This window comes from Corvus brachyrhynchos, unplaced genomic scaffold (genome assembly GCF_000691975.1).
Source record: "Corvus brachyrhynchos isolate BGI_N302 unplaced genomic scaffold, ASM69197v1 scaffold83, whole genome shotgun sequence".
Lineage (NCBI taxonomy): Eukaryota > Metazoa > Chordata > Aves > Passeriformes > Corvidae > Corvus > Corvus brachyrhynchos.
Window position 1 is genome coordinate 12,753,308 of NW_008238464.1, and position 25,417 is coordinate 12,778,724.

The 25,417-nt window shown below is 39.7% G+C and overlaps 1 protein-coding gene across 6 annotated transcripts in view; it reads left to right on the plus strand.

The window, feature by feature from the left end:
* SHROOM2 (shroom family member 2) overlaps positions 1–25,417 on the plus strand; it is an 80,499-nt gene that overhangs the window by 45,361 nt on the left and 9,721 nt on the right. For 4 of the 6 annotated variants that reach the window (XM_017737039.1, XM_017737040.1, XM_017737041.1 and 1 more), the window contains 3 exons: positions 16,701–17,414; positions 21,117–21,668; positions 22,552–22,732. In XM_017737039.1, coding sequence (XP_017592528.1) covers positions 16,701–17,414; positions 21,117–21,668; positions 22,552–22,732 — 1,447 coding nt within the window. Of the gene's footprint in view, positions 1–9,215; positions 9,401–15,726; positions 15,792–16,700; positions 17,415–21,116; positions 21,669–22,551; positions 22,733–25,417 lie in introns of those variants that run through there. The other 2 variants (XM_017737044.1, XM_017737043.1) reach the window with 2 other exon arrangements.

Sequence of the window (25,417 nt, forward strand, 5' to 3'; positions counted from 1 at the left end):
GGCCGGGCTGCTGTGGGCGGGCAGCATCTCTGGACGAGTAGAGCGATTTCCATCTACCAGCGCCGAAGCCGAGTCACAAAAGCATGTGAATAATACTCCTACGCCAGCATTTTAGCAGTGTTTGTGCAGCACAATTCTTGCTTTATAATCATGGAGTCCATGAAAATCACATGACACTGGGCACCAGCTGCAGTAACTTTTTTTCAGCGGGAGCCTATATTGACATACTATTTCAGATGTAGTATTTGGCCATTTTACCATATTACAGAAGGTTTTGTGAAATGGTCTCTTTCACAGTCTTTCTCTCAACATTGACATGCTGAAGGTTGATATGCCTTTTGTGTTCAAAAAACTAACTAATTAAAATCTCTCATTTGGACATTTAATTCCTGTGTTGTGAACTCCCACTGCATGATAATGAATGGCTGCCTTATTGGAAAGAATATATATTTCTGTGTGCTCCTTTTTTAGTAAGGCATTCATATGCTCAAAAGGAACTGGACCCATGACATGGATTGATATTATGATTTTTGAGCTGCCCTAAAGGCATTAGTTTTCTATTTTTAAAATCTAACAATCTGCAAATGGCTAGGAAATCTACCTAATTCAGGGTATATGCTAGAACATGAATAGTAACTAAACCTGAGATCTCCCTTATGGTCATATTTAATACTTTCTTTTAAAATTTGTGTTTGGATTAAATTGCTGGCAGCTGTTATTTTGTGCTACTGAGACCTGTGTGCTGTGGTTGCCTTTGTGCTACCAAAGTCAGTGTGATGCAGCTGAACATAGGAGTGACCCTTCTGTGTTTGTGGGGGTGAATTTGCAGGAACCCAAGCTGAGAGACAGCTGTGGAGTCCATGAGTGCTTTCTCCAGGTTAGGGACTGTCCTACACTACAGGGTGCCTCTGGCCTTCCTCCCCTTAAGTTGCTTTGAGAAAAGAAAAGAAATTAATAACTTGAAATAAACTTTGAATATTTGCCATATACAGCTTCCCTGATTATTTTCCATAGAAATACCAGTCTTTTTAATGCACTGAATGTAGAATGAAAAAGGGCTAGAATATTGTAACAGTAAATGGCTTTTTAGAAACAAACAAACAAAAATAAATGTACTTGATAATTTTTTTCTCCTGAGCTTTTTGCTGCAGTATTTTCTTCATAATCTAGAATGGAAAAGGGTTAGAATATTGTAACAGCAAATGGCTTTTTAAAAACAAACAAACAAAAATAAAGATGCTTGATAATTTTTTTTTCTTGAGCTTTTTGCTGCAGTATTTTCTTGGCTGTTCTTTTTTAGCACACAGTTGTAAAACCTAAGTTAACACTGCTTTGAAACCTCTTTGATCTTTGAGCTGTTTTCTCCCTCTGAGATTACTGAGTGCTTCCAATGAATTCAGGTTGTTTCATCTCCCTTTTTAGAAGAGCTGCAACATGTTCTTCTGAACTGCAGTATTTAATAGCTTAGGGTATTACTTTTATAGGAAGAGAAAATAGTGGTCCATAGAAGCCATTGCCATCTCTTATGGAAGAACCAAACCACTCTTGTTATGAACTTACAGGGATGCAAACAGTCATCTAACATGAGATGAGTATTTTTATACTGAGGGGTTGATGTGATTCTATGGATGTTCTTAACTTTAGGACAGCTTGAAAGGATTATACAATTCTGCTGATCTGTAAAACAAAAAATGGTGCTTTTTTCAGATTAGTTACAAAAGCTTACCTTTTTACAGATGCAAAGTCTGTGCTTCCTTAAACATGTCTCTCTTTCTGCATTTATAAAATGACCTATACTGGTTATATAATTAACTTCGATATAGAAGTCTCCACAATTTCTAAGTGGAAATAGACTTTCAAAAGGTTAAAGAGGGAAATAGCTGCTCTGACCAGTAGTCTGTGGCTTCCTGAAGTATGACATGCACTCATAAAAGTCATTCTGCATCAAAAGAATCATGCTTTATGATCTAATTCTTAAGATAGCCATCTACTAGAGATGTTTACAGCCATTGCTTTTATTTACTTTCTAAGAACATTTGACTCCTAGCTCTATTAATTTGTTCCTGTGATGTCTATTAAAGTTATTTAACTTCAAAAAGTGAAAAAGGATATATGAGACCACAGGTTGCAGAAAATATTTCAACATTTAATACGTGTCAAGTCCAAGAGCATGTGCATGTCAAGGGTAGGACCACAGCATGACTCAACTCTGATTGAACACTTCAAAATATTTATTTCAGTGTTTTCATACCTTAGTAGTTACTCCTATTTGAGTTGAGCTCTTGAAGACAGAGGAAGAGCAGCTACAATACACAACCAAAATAAAACTAATTTCTTAATGCCTAAGTTATCCTAAATGCCCAAGTATAATTTTCTAGAAAAATCTTTGATAAGCCTGAAACAGGAGCCTATAGACATGTTCTCAAGTGTTTTATTAGGCTCTTCATAAGGAAACTGATTTTTCAGCACCTGGTGAATGTCTAGGCTCCATGCTCACCAGGAGCAGCAGCAAATTATTGTGCAAGGAAGGAGGAGGACCTTTAGCCATACAGGAATGTGAGTGACCTTATGTCTTCTGAATTGGGTCAGATGGAAAACCATTTAAAAATGACCAGTAGTCTATTTGTGTATGCATTTATTTGTATCATGCGTATATGGATGTGTGTGTATATATATATATACACACACAGACATATGAAACATGCATGTGTGTACTGATAGTTGCTTCTCTTAGCTTTTTATGGTTTGTGACCATTATAGGGTTGGGGCTCACATGGCTATGAGGACTAATTAACAGTGGGGGAAAAAAACCCCAATAATCCACAATACACATTTGGACAAATCAGTTCTTCATATTTATGATGGTAGGTGGTGTAAATTAGTCACTGGAAATATTCTTAGAAACTACAGTTTTTCATGATTCCAGAAATTTTAAATTCTATATTTTGTTTGGGTTTCTCTTACTGTGGTGTCAAAAAAATTAATATAGTACCAATATACAGTGTTAGGATCAGCTTAACTAGGAACTGAGCTACTGAAATACAAGACTTGTAGGCTTGGAGGTTTTTATGTGTAGCAAAAGGGCCATTTCCTTAAATAGTGAGAACTTTTGTTGCTGGCATTGTGTCCCATAGCTATTTTAAACTTCTGTTCTTTATTGAGAATTGTAGAATCCTAGAATGGTTCAGTTCGGAAGGGACCTTAAAAATCATCTAGTTCCAACCCTCCTGCCATGGCCAGGGAACTTTGCACTAGACCAGGTTACTCAGAGCCCCATCCAGCCTGGTCACCTCCAGGTTTGGGAAGTCCACAGCTTCTCTGGATAACCGATTCCAGTGCCTCACCACCCTCACAGTAAAGAATTTCTTCCTAATATCTTATCTAAGCCTGCCTTCCTCCAGTTTAAGTTCATTCCCCCTTGTCCTATCACGACATGCCTTTGTGAAAAGTCCCTTTCCAGTTTTCTTGTAGCCCCCTTCAGGTACTGGAAAGTGCTGTGAGGTCTCCTTGGAGCCTTCTCTCCTCTAGGCTGAACAGCCCCAACTCTCTCAGCCTGTTCTAAATGAGATGTTCCAGTCCTCTGATCATAGTAGTGGCCCTCCTCTGGACACGTTCCAACAGGGCCACGTTTTTCTTCTTTTGGGAACCCTAGAGCTGCATGTGGTTATCAAGGTGAGGTTTCACAAAAGTAGTGTAGAGGGGGAGAATCCCCTCCCTCCATCTGTTGGCCACACTGCTTTTAATGGTAGCCTTTTTGCTCTCTGAGCTGGGAGTGCACACTGCCAAGTCATTATTGAGCTTTTTGTCCACACACACCCCCAAGTCTTTCTTCTCAAGGCTGGTCTTGGTCCATTCTCAGCCTGAACTTCTCCTTGGGATTGCCCTGACCCAGATGCAGAACCTGGCACTTGGTCTTGTTGACCTTCCTGAGGTTATTCATGTATTGTTGCAGTTAAACAGTCAAACTGTGAGTTGCTTTTCCTGGCTGAACATTGCAGGACAAGTATGTCTCAGTCATTGCAGGACTCACCAAGACATTACCAGAGCTATGTAAGCAAAATGTTTTCACCCTATTCCTTGTGAAGAAGAAATAGTATGATCTTGTGCAACTGCTTCCTTAGAAATCAGTGGAAAAATTACTTTGGCAAACATTTTGTGCATGTGTTAACAAGCTCTGCAGAGCTTTCTCTTCTCCAGGCTGAACAATCCCAACTCTCTCATCCTGTCTTCACAACAGAGGTGTTCCATCCCTCTGATCATCTCCCTGGCACTCCTCTGGACTTGCTCCAGCAGGTCCATGTCCTTAGCATTTCTTTATCATGAGATACAGATTATTAGGGCATTTCTCAGACCAGTTTTTTTGTCAGTGATGTCATTGTGTGTGTCATACAGCAATGACACAGTACAGTCTGGACTGTTACAATGTTTGTATTTTGTCTGAAAATGGAAAAAACATACTGTGGCTCTTCCTGTGCATATAGAAGAGAGTCTTAACAGCATCCATTCATGTATGAGAAATCCCCTGTAACCTTTCATCTTCCTTAGGTTTCTGTGAATACTTGTAATTCGTACAAGTTTCATTGCCAGGTACCATTATGTCCTTCCAGTGTACTAGTGTATGTGACTGACTAATAACAGATATATAGGTATCACACTTTGAGACAGTGGAACCTTGAATCACTGGTTATGTGATGGCAGCTGATGGATGTTGATGCTTAAAAACAGGTTAAAGGTCTACTTAGGCAGGTTTTTTTTTCTCTGGGTGAGCCAGTAGCAGGTGCTTGGGGAACAGAAAACCAGAGCAAACCTGGAGCCATGCAGCTGGGTGTCTTGTCAAGCCTCCGGTGGTCTGTCTGTCTTTGAGCTTTGCTTTATTTTGGGGGTTTGGTTTGGTTTTTTACTGCTTTGAAGTACAAAGATTGTATGTTCATAGAATAGTCTGTGAAATTCAGCTTTTCCTTCTTGCATAGCAGTAATTCCTGTTGTACATCATTGTATATGTTGGTGAAGTACAGGAAGATCTCTCCTGTGGGTTACTTTGCATTTATTAAATCTGAATTTCATCTGTTATTTTATGACCCATTCATTCAATGATAGGAAATCTTGGTTTGGGGTCTTTATTATTCAGAATCATTTCCTCATAGCAGCAACTATTGTCACCTGCTTTTTCACCCATTTTGTAAATCATCTATATCTAATGAGTTCTGATGTGAATGATGTGATGAGACAAGTGAGGACTCTTGTCTTATGGCAGTCAAATTTTTAAGAGACTCAGGTGAGATAAAATTTCATTTTCTAAATCATCTAAAAATCCAAAGTCTGTCATCCAGATCACTCTTGTCCCTATGTGTAGTGACTCTGAGATTAGTAATGCATCTTTTCTACACATGCCCAAATTATTCTTTGTCATTTTTACTCATTAGTGCAGCTGCTAAATCTCTTCATAAAATTTCTTCTTCTGTGCTTAATTCAGATATTAAGTTTATCATTCTGAAGTTCTCCAGATTCATAATGAGTATTTGTTTTTATTCTTGCTCTATTTCTCTCATTTTCTCTCTTCAGCACCCTCACTTTCCCTCCCCAACACTGGGTGTGTCACTGTGCTCAAGCAGCTGTCCAAGTATCAGAGGAATGGGTAGCTGTGCATCACAGATCCCAGTTCAGCAATTTCCTGTGGAAGTTTCAGGTGATTGTCGTATGGCCCAGGTAGCTTATGACTACCCACTTTTAATGGTGTGCAGCATCTGAGAATAGTTCCTGCAAAGGCTGTTATTTTCTGGAGTTGTGAAGGGGAGATAGTGCCAATATTTTGCTGCAGCCTTATTTTCTTTGTATTCTTACTATTGTACTTCCATCCCTATAATCTGTTTGGCAGATATCTGTGTTAGAATAAGTGCCTTTTTTTCCTTTTTTTTTTTTTTTTTGTCCTAACACCCTTAAGTATTTGTACCTCAGCTTTACTTTTAAAACTCCTTCTTTTTTACCATATTTTGCTTATACATCTGCTTTGCTAGATTAGTTCTGTTTTTTCCTTGTTTGGGTAGGACTTAAGTTCTCTGGTGGATGTTCCTTTTAATTGTTATTTAATTCAACCTTTGGAGGGGACAGAGAGAGGGAAGGAAGAACAGTGGCTGGATGTTTCGGTAGGTGTTACACATTTTCTCTGAATTTCATATATCTTCAGTTGCATGTTATCTCTTAGCATTATACCATCTGGCTTGTTTTTTTAAAAAGTACTCATCTCGTGTATGTAAGTGCCCTTTTCAAAATTAAATACCACTGTGTGGATTCTTAATCTTTCAAAAAAGATTTATCTAAATGCATATGGCCACTGGCACAGGGCAGTTCTTCAAATAGCTTTTGAAGAACTATAGTTTTGAACCAGATTCTTCTCATACCTCAGGATCAAGGCAGAAGTTGCATCATAAATTGTCCCACTTACAGTCTTTTTCTTCCTCTTGCTGTCCATTTTAAAACTTTCAGGCTGGTTGAGCTGAGAGATGTGTGGGCATCTTCGTAAGTATCACAATTGCATTATTTTGGGATTTGGGGTTGGTTGTGGCTAAATGAAAGTGGTAAAACTTGCAGGCTCCTGCCACTGCCTCCCCATTCCTCACTCTCCTGGCAGCACTCAGCTGGCGGCTGTCAGGTGTGTGTCCTGCAGATTGCTGTGATGCTCCAGTTGGGCTCACCAGCAGCTGCTGGATCTCATTAAATGGGTGCTGGACTGCCTCCAAAACCAGTGCTTGGTTTACAGTACACTGCAGTAATACAGGCCTGTTTCTCCCCCATCCAATTTCTGCATTCTCCACACCCTTGAAAATGCAGACTCTCCCTCTACCTTTATTAGGTGAACTTTGAATCCCTGTTTCTAAACTTGAGGGTGGATATCCCATCTCATGCATCCCCTTTTTTTCTACTTGTAGCTTCTTACTACCAAGTAAAGTTACTTTTGCTTTAATTGCTCCTGGCACATCTGTTCTCCTCACTGTGCATACAGTGACAGCTAGGGGTATGCAAGGCCATCATGGGCTGATAAAAGGAAGTGTTGGAGGGTAATTTCTTCTTACGGAAAGCTTCCTCCCCTGCCTCTAAAGGTGAGTGTTACCAAGCATGAGTAGCTGGAAGAAGTCCTAAACATGATTCTGCAAGTACTCAAATTGGGAGTGCGCGAAAGAACAGCACACAAAAATGTTTGTGGAGAGAGAAACAGAGATAAATTTGTACTCATTAGTTCATTTTTGTATTCTGGTTTGATTTGACTAGTTTCCCCGGAAAGAGGATTAGAATGAAAACCATCTAAAGATGTGCATTTTTGTTGTATTGCTTGAAATCCAGCTATCTTCATATAGCCCTGTTGATGATAACAGCAGTTGAGTAGGGATATTTAGAGCTAATGTAAGATAAGTCTCCAGTGGTTTTAGTTACAAAAGCATCATGTGCTGATGCATTGTAGATTTTATTTTCCCTTAAGTTACTTGATGAAAAGCATAATTGGAAATAGGTGACTGATATGTCTCCGCAGTGCAGCGGTTCGTATATTTCTGACGTATGGAGTGGCTTTATGGTGTTCTGATACTAAAAGCTAGCCTGTGAAATGTTCACTTTCTGCTATAAGCCCTAGGCAACATGGTTATGGTTTGCTGTCACGCAGGAGATTGTTTATGTCAGTAAATGTGAGTGAAGTTTTGTGCTAAAAAAGTAACGAGACAGCCACAGCTTCCATTTCTCTGGAGGGGCCAACCAGACTTGCTGCAGTCTGTTAACCAGTTGTATTGTATTATGTAAACTGGTGTTTTTTCGTGAAGTCATTCACACTCTGTATTGAAATCAAATAGGCAGCTTTGGGAAGCAGAAAAATTTTAGGGGAGGTTATTAACTGGATGTCTAACTGCTCTGTGTGATTTGTGTGCAGTTTAAATAACATTTTCCTCTTAAAAGTGGTCATCTTCGAAATTATCTTTCATACATATTAAAGCCTCATCCACACTTTCTCTATTAAGTCTTTAATGTGTTCTTGTAGAAAAATTGAAAGGAGCTTGAGCTTTGCTCTGATGAAAGCCACGATGGCTTCTAAAGATGGAGCGTGGGGGTGGCAATGTGCTCATGCAGCATGAAAGCATTTAGCTCTTTTCCTGCAGAGTCTCCTGCAAGAGAGGGCGCCTGTGCACACAACACATGCAAAAAAATTCAGGCTGGAGGGCTGTTTATGAAGAAGACTCTCCTCTAAAATTAAAGACTTGGTATTATGAACGCTGTTCAGAAAGAAACCTAATAACACACTGATCTTTTAAAATAATTGTAAATAGTGAAAACTTGCAGAGCTGTAGTTGTGGAAATGCAGATCATGATTTTCACAAATGAAAAGAAAAATCCTTAAAAAATTGAAGGACTTTTAAGTTTTGTTTTGTTTTTTTTTTAATAACCAAATCCAAGGGGTGGGGGTGGGGGAAGGGAAAAGCTTTGAAGTCTCTGAGATCTTTTCCCTGAGGTCAGAAGTTTCTGGTGATGTAACATACAATACAGACTAAGCCTTCACTTATCAAGGTTAAAGTTGACAGAGCTTGTATGAACTTGTCAATCATAGGAAGCAGGCAAAAACAAGCCAGCTGTTGTGAGGCATGGCTTTGAAAATCCTCTGTGTTACAGTAAATGAGACGCAGAGGTTGAGACAGATTCAGTTCTGCAAGGCTTTCCAACTGACTGGCACATTTGCAAGGATGCAAAGCTCACATATCCAGTGAATATGGGTAAAAAGCTGTAAATCCTGGTAAGATTGTCTTGTCTTTAGTGTTAAAGCATGAAATAAATGGCTAGAGGTGTGTGCTTCATTTGCCATTTTTTGTCAGTTCTGAACAGAAATTTGCAGTATTAATTCATACAGTATTTCTTTTGTTCTTCAGGTCTTTGAGCACAGGCTGCATCTTCTGCCCCTATCAGCAGAAGCTACAGTAACAAATTAGCAATGATGCAATGCTTGGTACAGAATTTTATTTTGCTTACTGTAATCGACTGCTCTGTTCACTGATGGGTTGGGAGAATAGGGGGAAAATGTGAGTTAATTCCAGCTAAGATGCTCTGTGTGCATATGCTCGCACACACGCGCTGTTTTTAGCAGCTTTTGTTTTCACAGTTGGCATCATGTACACTGGAATTAGAAGGCAGTGCCTTTCGAAAATACTTGTTTTCTGGACTGAAGGCTGCAGTGCCGTTGTTGTGGCTCAGGGTGCCAGGCTCGGGGTTCCTCTCGGCTAGGGGTGGTGCGAGAGCTTTTCATCTTGTTATTTTCCTGGCAAGCCTGTTACTGTGAGTACAGGCTTGCACGAAGACCTTTTCCACAGCAGCAGGAGCTGTTAGCTGGGAGTGTAAGAGAATTGGATGTGACTATTAGAAGCAAGCGGTGAGTGTGGCTCTGAGTGAAAAGATGGCTATTGAAATGTGTGCATGTGCATGCTAATTAATTTAAATAACTGTTTTAGGATTTTTTTTCCTTTAGAGATGAGCTAGCTATGTGTTCATTTTGGTGAGGAATGCCTGAGAATCCCACCTGACCTAGTTGTTATTCACAAAGTGTTTCATTTTATAGCTTGTGTTTTGTTACCTAATTCTTGTTCAGCTGCAAGCAGCTGTTTTCAGTAGTAATAGCAACAAATATTTTCAAATAGCATTATCAGGACAAAAAAGTCTAAAAGAAAAAAATATCAAAGGAGTGGCAACTGGAATGCAGAGGTTTTTTTAGTTAATTGACAAAACAATCATTCTTCTTTGAGCTTTTTTTTAATGTGACTATGATTTCCTCATTAGCAGTGTTGGAAAATACTGTCTTTTGTCTCTGCAATGGTTGCCATTTGTGTAACATGATGGTTCTCGTTATACTGTTGGTATATTCTGATGATTGAATTCAGTGTGTAAGTACTGAACATATTAACTGGTTGACTTGAGTAGAAGTCATTTTAATTCCATGTAGGTAATCCCCTGTGTGCTAGGAGAGGCATGCAATAGATAAAGCAATAAGAATACAGCCATAAAAATTATCTTTTATAATTTATTTTTGGTGTGCAGCAGAATGGAGAAGGGGCTTTTGTTTTCTGAACTAAGGAAAGGAAAGCATCCCTCCCTCTGCCCTTTCCCACAAGATTCTTCCCTTCTGCATAAAGGCCCTTGTTCTGCTATAAGAAATATAATTTTAATCAGATTTTTTGTTGTTGTTGTGGGCCAGTGCCTTTTGCTGTTACCCATGACTGGCCTACATTCATCCATCAACATAACTTTGTTTATTTACTGCAGAATTAGAGTGGACATGTTGTTATTTATTTATTTATTTATTTATTATTTTCATGGGGAGAGAGGTAACATTTTTAGAGACACAGAATGAGAGATGAAAACAAATTGCAGTGTGTCTGTTGCCATGCATTCAGGACAGGAGAGAAATTCTGGTGGGGTCGATGAACTGGCAAGCAGTGTCTGTTATAGTATTTCATTCTGTGATAAAGCCAGGTGATAATGCAAGGGTTGTTAAGCTAGAGTGACATTTTGCTTTATCACATTAGGTGCAACAACTAAGCTGCGTTCAGTGTGACTGACTGAACAGATAGCTGCCACTGAGGCACAGATAATGTTAACAGGCATTCAGAGACAGAAGTGAAAAACCAAGACTCACACCATGATAAACGGGTTGTAGTGTACCACTGATGTGCTGTGGGATATACTTGTGAAATATCTTGCTAGTTTTGTACCTTCAGTTGTCTTCTGACAGGCCTTTTTTTTTTTTTTTTTTTTTTTTGAGAGAGAGAGAAAACAGTCTCTCATCATTCAGTATTCATTATTCTTTCATCTTAATACATGCTTTGGTTTTAGGACCGTTTGCTTCAGTAGTGCTTCTTGGATGCTAGTTGCTATCATCTGTCTCTTCAGACAAGGCAGTGGACATCTCTACATCTTTGTAGTGGCTTATATGCTGTGCGTCTTCATGGCATAACGGTTAGGTTATAGCCATCGTGGTTCTTTATGCATTTGTCTTTAAAGATTTCCAAGTCGTTTCATAGCCCAAGCTCTCATTTAGCATCTTTGGAATATGCTTCATGTGTCACTATCTGATGGATAGTATGTGCTGTACTGACTCAGTAGTGATAGCAGATAGAGAGCACATGAGAAAAATGAACAATGGTAAAATAATTGCCCTGGTATTGGATGTCCAAACTGTGGCGTTGTGTTGTCAGGGTCTCCTGAGTAGTGCAGTAGTAAAACCAATCTAAGGGCTTAAGTGGTCCTGGACCCTCTGAAAAAAAAAGCATATGGGACTCAGATGAGGGTTCAGATAACTAATAGGAGGGAGACATCTACATGTGAAGTTCTAACTCAAGCTGTAGTCCACAGAGAACTCCGTTTTCATTCTAAGCTGGCTAAACAGTTGACTAAACACAGGTGTCTAGTGGGACCTGAGATAGCCCAGCATATCCCACTTGGCTTCCAGCTGCCATCTCTTAGGGGAACTGATGCCTTTGAACCTTTAAAGTTTCTGAAATCATAGAATACACCTGTGGTTGGATATCTAAATTGATCCCCTAGACAGTGCAACCAATGCATGCTTTGCTTGTAGAGACTGCTGTAGGGTGAGCTGTAGTCTCATGCATTAGTTAGTTTAATCCATGTCAATATGGATTAAAATGTGGCACTAGACCTCAAAGTTTTTCCTGAATTTCCAACAGTCTTACCCTATGCACCCCATTCTAACTTCATAGCATTGTATTGTTGTCTCAAGCAGAACCATTGTCATGGGTTAGCAAGCATAGTCCCGGAAGGGATGTCCTTGCCAAGGGGTGCTTACAGCTTCCTCTGGGACCTGACAGAACCTATCAGCTGGCCAGTTTGAATATGGACAATTCTTTAAGCCAAAGTTGTGACTGCCTCTGTGATGCACACTTAAGAATAGAAACCCTGAGGCAGACTGTCTCTCTCGTTTCTGGTGCTGGGACAGGTGGCTGCGGGCCCGGTTGCAAACCCAACCCGCTACAACCATACTGGATAGAAGAAACTACCCTTTTTTTGTGGACTGTTGCAGTTCTTCTGGATCCCAGTGTGCCACATGCCAGACAAATACACAATGAAAACTTTGTTTCAGCACATAAAGTTCATAGCTTAAAAACTAACATATTGGCAAGGGCTGTGCCTATAAACAGGATTTTGTCATATGCAAAGACACTATTTCCCAATTGCTTTAAGCCACATAATTATCTGTTTCAAGCCAGGTCAGGTCCTTGATCCAGTTTTCTGTGAGACTGTACAATTCCTACTGCTAGTACACTGAAAAGAGCAGGAAGATGGAACTCAAAGTGTCTAAGAAGGAAACTGTCTCTTCTGGCAGAGTACCTGTATAAAGTCACTTTGAAGGGACTGCAAAACTGTGGATTTGATTTTGAGAGTGTTTTTGTTATTGTAGGGTGAGAACTTTTATGGAGGAGTCATGCTCAGGTATGAAGGCCTTTTTCCAGTGTAGCTCGTAGTTCTTGAGAAGGAATTTAAATCAGAAACAGCCACTCCATTTGCTCTTGTTTGCCAGTGAGTTAGTGGAGGACATATTGTTGCTTACATAACCATGCTTATGTTTTATGGTGAAACTTTTGCACAGCGGTCAGGTCTTTAACAAATGATACATTTTTCAAATGTTGGCTAATGCATTTTTGTAAAGCTTATCTAGTCTGGGATTTTGAAGTTGGAGCGTCTCGTGGCACTGTTTGGGTTGGCCTGAAGGGTTCTCAAGAAACTGTAAATCAGACAGATAAAAATCAAACACATTGAGTTTATTGAAGTCACTTTCATTTATTGAGGTACAACATTCAATCAGATCATTCTACCTCTATCCAGATTTAGTCAAATCTTGAGTATGGGGCAAACAAAGAAAGTGGTTTGGAGTTGTTTCTTATGGCAACCGAAAATGTTGTTGTTCTTATAGGCATCTATAAGTGCTAGTGCTCACTGACTCTGCTGGCAAGCACCTATTAATGTGTGTATGTGTGTATATGGCTTAACTTTAATGTAAGAGGCACATTACTGTTACCACTCCTTGGTTTGTTAGAATAGCCTGTTGTATTATTGCTCAGGGTACTGGGGGTGTCCAGGCTGGGGGTGAGACTTGGGAGTTTTTTGCCCAGCTTAGTCTTTACATGGCCTTTACATTTCAGTCTTGAGTGTGTCTACCTCGAGCTAATGGAGCCAGAAGGAAACTGGGAGATGTACTTGTCCATTTAGGTAGAAAATACTTAGTGCCAGTATGGAGATCCACATTCCCATCCCCATGGCAGTAGGTGGTGCTGGCGTGGCTGTGGCCACTGGTAAAGTGCAAGACACAGAGCAGAGCTCCTCCCGCCCTCACTGATGAGTGTTCAGCCTCTTGTCTCTCTACACAGACCCCCTCTGAGAATGCGGAGCCCGCTGCTAAATGACAGCTTGTCAAAAATGTGAAGGACTGGTTTGTGTAATTAAGCAGTTCCTTCTTTTCAGTTAGGAGCATCCATTGGTTTTCTGCCTCCTGCCATTTAGATATGAAAGCTCCTATAGCAAAATCCCGAAAACAAGTGCAGTAGAAAAGGCTCATGTTAGACTCCTGTACTAGACTCACCCTTACTGAATACCACTTTGTAGCAACAGCATAAGATTCTTAATTACACTTCCTTTGCAGGTCGGGTTAAGTGACTGGTGTAAGTTGTCTGACAGTGAAAGCTCTCATGTGCTGTGCCAGGGGTGGGGAATGTGGTGTGAGCTTTCCTGGTTCTGTCATCTCAGAAAAGCTCTTGCAACTTGGGTAATTGTGGCATTGTATTATGGGGGTGGGGGAGCTTTGGGTTTGAAATAGCTAAGAGTTTTAATGTTTTTGATGTTGGCTGGTTTGTTATCTAGAATGAAAATAGTAATTAAGTCAATTGTCATGTTTTCAGATGATTTAAAACTCTTCTATGTCTCTCACTTTGTGATGTTTGGTTATAAATGATGAGTTCCTTTCAGTGGTATGTTATCTTTGCATAATCCTATGGGCCTCATTTCCAAACCAGCTGTGTTCTGGGCATGATGTGCTGTCAGATAAAAGCAGCTTAGTGGACCTATCAGTACTGATAATAATGTAACACCTTTGCAGGTTCTTGCTACTGTGTTCTCCTGGGGCTTGAAGCTTATTTTCTTTTCCTCCTTTCTGAACAGTAAGCTTGCATCTCTCCAAAATCATGTGATAAGCATGTTTTGCATGAAGATCCACTCACACTGAATGCAGTTTAACCTCAGTGTTGAATGCAGCCACCACCTTTCCTCATTTGTGTGACCCATTTTGTGTGGCACTGCACACAAAAATTTCTGATTAATTTTGTGGAAGCTGTATGAAGGCATGTGTGTAATCTCTGAATTTTATCTCTATGTTTGCAAATATAGCATCTCTAAATTTCTCTGTGCTGTAATTCTTCATGTCCTTTTGCTCAGTTTTGGAAGGTGACAGGACTGCTAAAGCATTCATAGCTTCTGAGCCAGTTATATATATATATGTACCAATATACTGGTTACATGTTTTGGATATGCACCTGTGTCAGATTGGTGGTGTTCTCTGTCCTGTTTGTTTCCACCAGCACTCCCAATCCCGATGTGCATGCAAAGTTCATGGCATACTTTGCAAACTGGCTGACATAATGCATGTCACTGATGTCTTTGCAACATTTTATGTCATACTGTTGATTTTTCTGTGCATCTGAGAGCATCTGTTGAACTGGTTATATTATGGTTTATGGATGTGAAGGTGAATTGAGAGGCCTGAAGTGTTTTTGCATGGGTTTACTAGCAGAAAACAGTGCTCTTCATGGGTTATCTAGACAATGAAAAATGCTGGTTTAAACACAGTATTTCATATGTAAGGCCTTAGTCTTCATTTGGTAAAAATTTCCATTAAAATTAGAAGATCTATTTACCGGCCTGGTTCTGCTTACATTGGATTCACCAGGGAAAATGAGCTGCCTCTTGAGATGCCAAGATGCCATGTAACCAAATCTGAGTAATGTTGGTCTTTCTGGCCTTTTGTATAATTTTTTACTTCACAAAACCGTCTTTCATCTACTGTTAAAAGAGGAGTCAATAAATAGTTTTGTAAATCAGAATTGACTCTGAATTAGTCAGACAACTTGAAGTTTTTATTGCTCTTAGATAAGAGCAATATGAAGAGACCTGAGTATCAACAGTACTAATCTCCTCATTCATGTTAAATTGAAAATTTACCAGTTAAAGTTGAATTTTGAGGTTTAACACTTCACATGAGAGAAAGATTGTGTATGTGACTTCTCAGGAACCCACATCTAATCAGTTGTCTTTCCACAATACTTCATTTAAAATATTTATTTAAATTTAATTAAAATAATAATGCAGTGTGTAGTTACTCCAATTTTTTTTCTTCTTGAATTTATAATAGACTTTAAGCTATTAGTTATTTTATGTGCTTTTATCTCAATTTTTTTTTCCTACACACTGGTGTTAACTGCCTGTAGACATTCTCAAAACTGGCACACTGATGTTATTAACATGTTTACACTGGAAAATTCAAGTAAACCTTTTTTTACAAATAGGCTGGGGAAAATGCCTCTTTCACAGTCACCTCAAAAGACAGATTGGGCAGTGCATGACTACAAGATTACTATTTAAAAATACAGAGTAGCTCTCTGAAGCCCTTGACTTCTTTGTTGCCGATTGTTTTCTAAGCTTATAATGTCTCTTCAGCCTCCTTTCAGCCGAGAGCAAACCTGTCTCCGCTCGGGGCTTCAGAGGTCCTTTTCTCCTGCCTTCTGCTTCTTCCCCAATTTGTCTTTATGTGGTGAGCACAAATGTACTATGTGTCTTGTGGCAAAGGACAACCATGGAGCTGTGAAAGACTGCTTCCTGACTAGAGAAACAGTGTAAAAATGGAATAAACCCAAAAATATTTCTGTCTAAGATAAGGTCCTTCTGGCCATTGTTTGTCATTTGTGCTGACAGGGCAAAAGAAGTTTAACCTTAAAATAAGTCTGACTGGAAAATACAATCCTTTCTAAATTTCCTTTTCTGCCTTAATTCAATTTTCTCTTTCCCAATTTTTTAGCTTCAGCAAACACTTTGATTGCACTCATTTCATATTTCTGCAGATATACAAAAATTCAACCTCCAGATTCATAATTAAAGTTCCTATTATTCAGTTCACATTTAAAAGTGCTACAGAAGTATTAATACTGCACCTAGATAAGAAACTTGTTTCACACACTTTGTTACTGACTGGAGCTAGAAGAGAATTAAATTTTAGTATTAGAATTCCTCTTCTGGAGGCAGTCTTGTTTTCTACCAACATTTGGACATTTGGCTGTGCATTTAACTAAGCTGTGCACACTGCAGTGTCTCAGGTTACCCAGAGGTTGTGTTGCGTCGCGTCCGGTGCTCCATACCTAATTTAGCCTGACATTATGTTTTGACTCGTGTTAGATTAGGTACACCATGTGTGTTAGATTTGACTCGTGTTAGATTAGGTACACCATGTGTGCCCATACATGAGAGGATGTTTTTGTGCTGTACAATTACCATAGATTGGGGGAGTTGGTGTTAAATGTTGGATGTGATCTTGTGTTCAGGCTCCCTAGATTGGTGCGTTGGCCTTGCACTGAAGGAAATAAATCAGCAGCGTACTAACAGCATGTTCTTTTCTCTAGGCAAGCTGACACAGGGGCCCTGAGGGAAAACCCACGGGACAGGAGTGATCAGCTGGACCAGAATTTAGGCCACAAGTGGAAGTCTTCAGTCAGACCTTTGCATGTGCAAGAGCCTACAGTTCTGCCTCACGAGAGTCGCGGCAGGTCTGGGACATTGCCTAGTGACTACCGATACTCTCAGGAAAACGTGACTGAGAAGAGCAAGGATTGCAGCCTGCCTCACCTGCCCTACTCTGAGCCACAGGCCTTGAACGAGAACCACTCCTGTCCGTCCCGGGGCAAAGGAGAGGAAAACCATAGGATAGAGCCAGTGCTGCTGAACAAGAAGCGTGGACCTGCTCCTCAGAGGCCACCACCACCTAAAAGAGATAAATACAGGCGACCAGATATTTCTGCACCATCACTTGGCACCTCTGCTGAATCTCTGCTGGTAGAAGCCAGCCGGCCCTTTCTGTCCTCATCCCCCAGCTCCGCCGAAGCAGCTTTCAATGGAAAACTGAAAAGTGCTAATCCACAGCAGCTCCAGCAAGTGTCATCCACGGAGAATGCTTGTCAGCACTTACAAGAAAAAACACACCTAAAGTCTGAGTCTTCCAAGTATTGGTATCTTCAAAAACCTGGCATGGAGTCATCAAGGTCCCCTTCCCCCCAATTTGCACCACAGAAACTCACTGATAAACCTCCTGTGTCCCTACAGGATGAGAACCCAGCCAGGTACTAGATGTAACTCCCTTACTATTATATTAACACTTCTTGCCCAGTTAGACCTTACTAATGGTTGTCTGTTCATTTACTTTACACATCATTCAAGTTCATTAAGCATTGAGCCATTGCAGCATATCTTAGAGACCACAGACTTGTGTGAAATTCCTTTTGGTACCATTACTGTCCTTCAGCTGGTCTGTGGTTTCTTTTAGTTGACTTGGAGATCACATCCAACAGTTGATTGGTGCTGCTCAGGTGTTACAGCTGGTAGTTAGTAGAAAATGAAAGGGAAGGTTTCTAAAGGATTTTCCACTGTAAGTTTAGGCAAAGTCAGAAAAGTCCCTGTCATCATTTCCCCTGCCTAAATCTGTATATAAATATGAATTAGTGAAGGGACAAACCAGGTGTGGGAAGGGAATCTGGATCCTTTGAGAGAACATCTGTTTTGAAAACACACAGAGTAATTTACACTGCCAAATCATGACTGGTTTTATATTGCTTTTATAGTGAAATGTGGCACTTCAGGTTGTCTGTGGAGGGGTCCTCAACACTTTATGTTGACAAGGACTGAGCACTCAGTAGGAGATTCAGTCCTTTCCCAGGGTAGATGAAGTCAGAATTAGACAACTGACTGAAATTAATTGATTGCTGTGTCTGTCATATGCTGCTAACATCATAAAAGGTTATTCTCCCACAAGATAACAAACTCTTTCAGGAAGCTCAGGAATCTTGGTTTTCATAAATCTTTCAGCACTATAATTCATGGTTAAAGAATGAAAATAAAACCTCTAAGCTGAATTCATGCAGAGGTTGCTTCTCTGAGCAAAAGCAGTTGGCATGGCTTTTCTCTAATGTAAATGGTTGAACAAACTCGGGCTGTTTTCCATTGTGCCTTATGACATGAAGACATGAATCACTTTTTTTCCTAAATAGGCCTTGATGTTTTTCCTCTTATGACTGGAGGAAAAAATGAGGTTTCATTCTGCAGTGTTTTTAACACAAAGTAATAATATAATTTACAATGAAAAGTGCAATATGTCATATGAACCCTAGAATCCATGTGCTAAGGTAGATGATGATAATGACTTCCTTAATGTTTTGCTTTGAATTCCTTAATGTATTACTTTTTGAAGAGATATGAAGATGCATAGAAAGCCAATTGTATTTGTCCTTCCTTTTTGCTAAGCTTTAATGTTGAAATGAGCACTGAGGTGTGCCTAATTATATGCCTATATCTGAATGATAAAATACTTACCCTGCAAATCTTTTGCTAACATTTGAAATTCTTAGGCCCAGACAGCTCTTGTTTGCACACAATATATTGTCCCCAGTTAATAATTAAATTACTCATTAAAACAGGTTCAGCCAAAAAGGGCAAGTGTGGTGGCCATACCTCTGAACTCTTTATATGGTATTTATTTCATATAAACAAAATATGTTAAGTACATTTATCTTAGTAGATAATTAATCAGATTTGGCTTATTATTTCTATTGTCTCCTTGCATATGAGCTTTTGGACATGCCACTTTGCATGCCGGAGGCAGCTTATGTTTGGTGATGTCAGCATGTAGCTTTTGTACCCTTTTAAGAAAGGTGTCCTGTTCATCAACAGGCCGAGGCGAGTGGGTGTGCAGGATTTCCGCAGTGATTTAGGTAGAACAGTGTATGTGGGGCAAATACTGATGATGTGCACAACCCAGCTATTGCCAAAGTCAACTGTTTAGCATCAACAAAGCTGAAAAGAGTGCATCAATAGATTTCCACTAAACCTACAGTCAAGTCAAGGAGGGACTGTTTGTGGTAGGGTTGAAGCTTCGGAATGTCCACGAACAGAGTAGCTGCAAATCAAAATTTTGTGCTGCCTTTCCAGAAAGGGAAAACCTTCAGAAATCAGGAGAGTGGTGATTGCAGAAACAGAATTTTTTAAGCACCTGGTGTTGAACTGTCTTTGCTTTTACTGAAATCAATTGATTTGATGATGCTTTAAGTTTCTGGAAAATCTTTGACTAAGCTGAGAGGAATGTACTCAAAGTCTCAAAACAGATGCTGGATGTTTTAGGTGAAGAATTGCAGTCAGCTCACTTTTCCAGTTGCTCCCAACCTCCCATTTAGACATTCAGCTTACTTCCCCCAAATTCCAAAATATGTTCCTCTTCACATTCTGGTGGCGTTTAAAATGTGTGGGCTTTAATTAAAATAAGCAAAATAAAGGGTTGGGGCTGGTGGCTGGGCACTGCCCAGCTCTGCTGCAGTTCAGGAGAGTCCATGTCTGCAGGTAGGGAGCTGGGTCTAAGCAGTGGACACAGGAGTGAGCTCTTTAAATGACAGTCCCCTTAAATGAAAACAGCCTGGCCAAATGGGAGGGGGAGGTTCAGCATGGGCTGAAAAACCTGCCCCAGGAGTTGGACCAGTATGTCAAAGGATGTCCACAAAGCACTTGTGGAAAGTAAATCCCTACTGGGGGGCTGCACGTTCATTCAGGGGCAAATATATCTTTAAAATACAAAATACAACTTCTGAAAAATGTCAAACAGATTCTGTTGCTACCAACAGCAGAAAAGTATAAGTTTATTTTAGGGGAATTGACACACCCACACTTAGAGGAAAAGAGCTGTAGTATGTCTTGGTCACTTATCTGAAAGAGGCAGCAAGCTACCCAGCCAGAGGAAACCAGATATTTTAGCTAGTAGGCAATGTTCCTTTCCTTGCTGTAGAGCTTCCAAACCCACATTATGACAATAATTTTAAACTTTTTGCAAACTCAGACTAAACTAGACTTCAGTTTCTTATATGGTTTACATACAGTACAGATGTTTTTGTAATGTTATTTAACATGTTATTGTCCAATTTAAAAATCGAAGTTAGCCTCCTCTTTAAATAGCTTTCCTTACTGAATGGCTAACGTGGCCATTTGTGCTATGCAGTACAGAACTTCTACTACAAACTTCTCTTAAAAAGAATATCCAGAATTGTATGCTGTCCTCTTCAATGACTGGTTTCTCTTCTTTAAGTGGAAAACTAGGACACTCTGGTAGGATCTATTTATTAAGCTTCTGTGTCATATGTGAAATTTTATAAAAAAAGTTGGGTTTTTTTTAACCATGTAATTAATTAGGTTTTGAATGATTTCCAGGTTTTCAATGTGTGATTATTTGTTATTCTTGTAGCTCAGCAATAACATAGCCTGTGGGATGCTCCCATCTGGTCTGTTGTCTCTTCTCTTGGAAGAGCTGAGAATTGATGTGAGGGTATGACAGACTCCCCAGGCAGCTCAGCTGCCTGTCAGGCCAAAAGCCGAGGCCACTGTTGGATCTGTGTGAGGCAGTGAGGTTGAGCTGAGGGCGCGTTTTCCTCTATAGCTGTGGCAACAAAGGGGTAACAGGCGGTTCGGCAGCACTGTCTGAAATCTGGGGCCTGGCTGCTGAGATTGGAGCCTCATGTTCATGGAAACAAACAGAAGCCCTGTATCATGAGAACTGTACAAGGCTGATGTTAGGATACCATACAAATGAACTAATATTACTATTTTAAATTTGTAGGCAGAAAAGAAAACGTGTAGATTTAGGGTTTGAGATGCAATGCTAGGAATATTCCATTACCTCACTCTCTTACCTATATTTTTGTGTATTTGGGCTTCCCTTCTGATTTGAGGATATGAATTGAGATTTAAGGTTCTTCCATTTCTAAGGATGAATTTTGTTTATTTTCCAGAATTGAAAGGGTAATAGACAACAATACTACAGTGAAAATGGTTCCCATCAAGATAGTTCATTCTGAGAGCAGCGCGGAGAAGGAGAGTCGGCAAAGCCTTGTCAGTACTATGGAGCCTCCTGCTTTACCTAGTGGTTTGGAAAAGGACCAGATTAAAACACTCAGCACTTCAGAGCAGTCCTATTCACGATTCTGTGCTTACACCAGGCAAGGTGTAGAGCCAGAGCCAGAAGCCAGAACCAAACCAGTTGAGCCTCAACCAGCTGAAGAACCTGGGAGCAACTTGAAGGACAGCAGTGCTGCCACGCAAGCATCCAGCTACATAAAGGCCAAAGAAAAGACCTTTGAAGACTGGAAGTCAGAAGAACTCGCCAGAGAGATTGTGGGAAGAGATAAATCTCTAGCAGACATACTAGATCCTAATGTGAAAATAAAAACAACAATGGATCTGATGGTTGGTATATTCCCTAAAGATGAACATCTCTTAGAAGAAGCTCAGCAGCGCAGGAAGCTTCTTCCAAAAGTTCCCTCTCCAAAAATTTCAGAAGAGAAGTGAGTATTACTTTCTGTAAGCCAGTATGTCCTTTTATCCAGAGCGTGTCAGTAGTCCATGGGGGCTGGATGTCAGGATCTTCCTTCTGTTGAGGGTCTTTTCTAAGCCTTTTACGATAGAATAGTAGTTAAGCATATACTACTAATGATACCATTAATGACAGAAACCAGGAAAGTGTTGTACAATATGAAAAATTTCCAAGACATGGTTGAAAGCTAGTTTTTGACAACTTAAGAAATAATTAACTTTTGCCATTTTATAGTGATTACATATCTTACCAAGATCATCCAGTCTAGTAACTGGATGGAGAAGGAACAATATTCTCACCTTTTTTATGTGATGAAAATTTACGAAGCCAACTTGAAATGGGCATGAGGCATTTCCTAGAAGTGAATGAGATCAAAGAAAGAAAATAATTGAATTCCATCCGCGTTGATGTTCTGTGGTTTTTTGTTTTCTTGATACAAATTATCTGATAAGTTGTATCCTTCTCAAGAAGTTTATGATTCCCAAATGAAAAAGTTGAATACTTACATTGTACTATCCCAGTCCAAAAGGATGCTGTCTATGACACAGATTTTTTGCACTACTTTGTAAAATGTAACTTTCCATTTTGTTTCCAGATGAGATATCTTTGATCCATTTCACTTCTTGTAATGGTGAAAGGTCTCCTGCATGATTTCAGTTTTAGTTTTTGCTGAGCATGTACTGAATTCATACAAATTTTCTTCAAAGACAGTGTTTATTTATCCTATTTACATAGGTAATGGTTTTCTCTTGAAACCCCTGCTTGCTTGTGAAATGATGGCTCTAAAAGCTTCTCCTTTCTTTTCATTAATTAGTCTGACAAGGCAGTTAATGAAAGTTTTGACTTTTTCCCAGGAAAGAGGAGCAGAGTGCACCATCTGCCATCTCCCTGACAACCAATTCTACTTACTACAGCACATCTGCACCAAAGGCAGAGCTGCTGATTAAAATGAAGGACATGCAGGAGCAGCAGCAACAGCAGCAGAGTGAGGATGATTCTGAAGATGAGCTGGATCATGACTTGTCAGAGAAGAAGGTAAAAGACGTTTCTAAAAGTGTAATGGGAGGCTCTGAGTTGTGTTCATTACATTAACTGTGAATTTGTTTGACTAAACACCCCTCAATAAAAGGCCTTCTAGATGTACAGGATCAGTTGGAAAAATCAGCCTCTTTTGGTTCTGGGGGGTTTTTTTGTTTGTTTTTGGGGATGAGTTAAGTGTACACCTGTGAATTTAGGAACTTGATATTAGGTGCTGCTTGCAACTTGTTGCATGTTTTGGAAAGTCGCAAGGGGAGTAGTTTTGGGGAGGTTATTTTAGAATACCATTTTCTATTTGAAGTTCTTCTATATTTCTCACTCTGTACAAAGAAAAAGCAGTTCTCATGTATCCCACTGAAGCTGGTGGTGGTTTTAGTTGCTCCAAATTTTTGAAATTTAGGTCCAGAATTTGGGTTTGTCTTGAGAGAGAAGGAACATACAAATACCTTCTTCTTTCTTTTTTATTTTCCTCCCCCGTTGTTTCCATGAGCAGCAAACTATTTCTCCTGCTTCCCAAATTAATAATGATTGTGGGAGATAACTAATTAGCTTGGTGCATTCAGTAGAAGTTACTCATCACAAGGGAGGGAAGCAGTCTTCTTATTCATCCCCATCCTTTGGTGTTTTATTTCTGATCAAAGGTCACCATAATTCCCTAGATACTACAATGATGATCTGACATTTGTGTGGATGGAGAAAGTGTTGTCCTACAGTAAAATCATTGCATTCATCTCATTAGTGATTTGGCATAAAATATTTTAATCCTTGTTCCCAGTACACATAAGCTGCAGGAAATTTCTGTTTGATCAAGTAAAGTGATGTAGTTTAGCTCTGTTTACCTAAGCCAGTAATGCAGTGGTGTGCAAACCTTTGCTGTCCAAGTCAGCTCTCTGCTTAAAAATCAGCTGCTAGGGTGTACTTGATAATCCAGTCCCAAAGAAATGACTTTTAACTATTAGGAATACATTTAGTTGCTAAGAATGAGAGATTTCCACCTCTGGTTCAGTGCACACGTGGCTGGCACTGCATTTGAGGGGGCTGTTGTGTTTTCTGTTACCTCTGTGTTGTTTCAGCCTCCCTCTGCTGCCTCTGCATCGCACGGTTCAGTGTGCTGTGCACTGCCAGGGGCATGGTGTGGCTGCAGCAGGAGACCTTCCCTCACCCTCTTGCTAGACAGCTGCTGAATCCAACAGCTGTACTACTTAGACAAATTAAGGATTTCACTTCGTTTTAAGTAATTTGGTTTTATCTGGTGCCACACATGACTGTCACGTTCATGATTTTTGCTAGATTTAGTTTCATTCTCATTAATTACAGAGTAGGAGGGAGGTAAAATTAAACCTTCGTTTGCCCAACAAACTAAATACTAAAACTTTTTTAAGCAAGAACACCAAAACAGAAAATCATGTTCACCCTTTTCATACTTCTCCATCCATCCCCCCAGCTTCAGTATATACCACTAATCATATGAGATGGAAAGGTTTTCATAAAGAGCTGTTAGCAGAACTCCTCCCATCTTCTCCTCTAAGTGTACATGTTGTAGCACACACACCATGCTGCTTGCTTCTCTCCCTGTTCTTCCACCTGGGGTAGGATGGAGCACTCAGTTCAATGAGCTTTCATCATGGATCTTGTCAGAAAACATATAAAACTCATTGTAACTGGGTCAAGGCATCTTTATTAAATGGACAGAAGATACAGCTTGGCCCAGCTTCTCATATTTGGCAACAGTTTAATAAGGGATTGTTACGGACCTGAACATTTTAATGGCACACTTTCTGACTTCACTAATTTTAGAGGGGCCATATGCCCAGAACCTGTTTCTTGGTTCCTGGAAACTGGTAGGTAGTTCTGAGATTTCTTAATTGCAGTCCACTGTGGAATAATTGCTGTATTTGTCATTCTCTGCTCTGCAAACCAGAAATGTGTGGTGCTTTTTTTTTTTTTTTTTTTTTTTTTTTTTTTTTTTTTTTTTTTTTTTTTTTTTTTTTTTTTTTTTTTTTTTTTTTTTTTTTTTTTTTTTTTTTTTTTTTTTTTTTTTTTTGAATGGAATGTGTGTGTCCTATGTACTGAGTTTAATGTAGGTTTACCACAATTATGAAATACTGATTAGATGTTGAAGATGCTATAAAAGTGTCTTTTGTAGCAAGGAAAATCCATGTGTGGCTGTGTAGGAAGTTTCACCTTTGCCCTTGGGAAAATTTCAGCAACTCCTGAAGAATGTAAAAATAGTTCATGTATGCCAGTTTTTTTCTAGTTTGAGGCTTGAATTCCTTAGGAGTGGGGTGGTGAGCTGAAAGCAGAGTATAATCTATGTAAAAGCATGCCAAGCAGTGAGCCACCTGAGCAGTGCTCTGCTGAACCACTTTGTGTTGCTAGTCAGATCAGCAAGAATGACTTTATTGTTTTCTTGCGTACTGGTACAGAATTCACAGCTATAAATTATTCATCTGGCAGTTTCAAGATGTAGACTGCAGCTCTTCTGGCTCAGTAGATATTGAACATCATACAGGTTTTCTGCAAAAGCATGTAGTGAGTTTGCAGTTGTTGCATGCAGAAGCTGCTTCATCTGGGTAGGAAGCAATCAGTGATCATAATCCAATTCTTAATAGATATGACCGTCTTAGAGAGTATTTATGGCCTTCGCACCTGAAAAATTGTTGCTTTAGGGGTAAGCTTCAG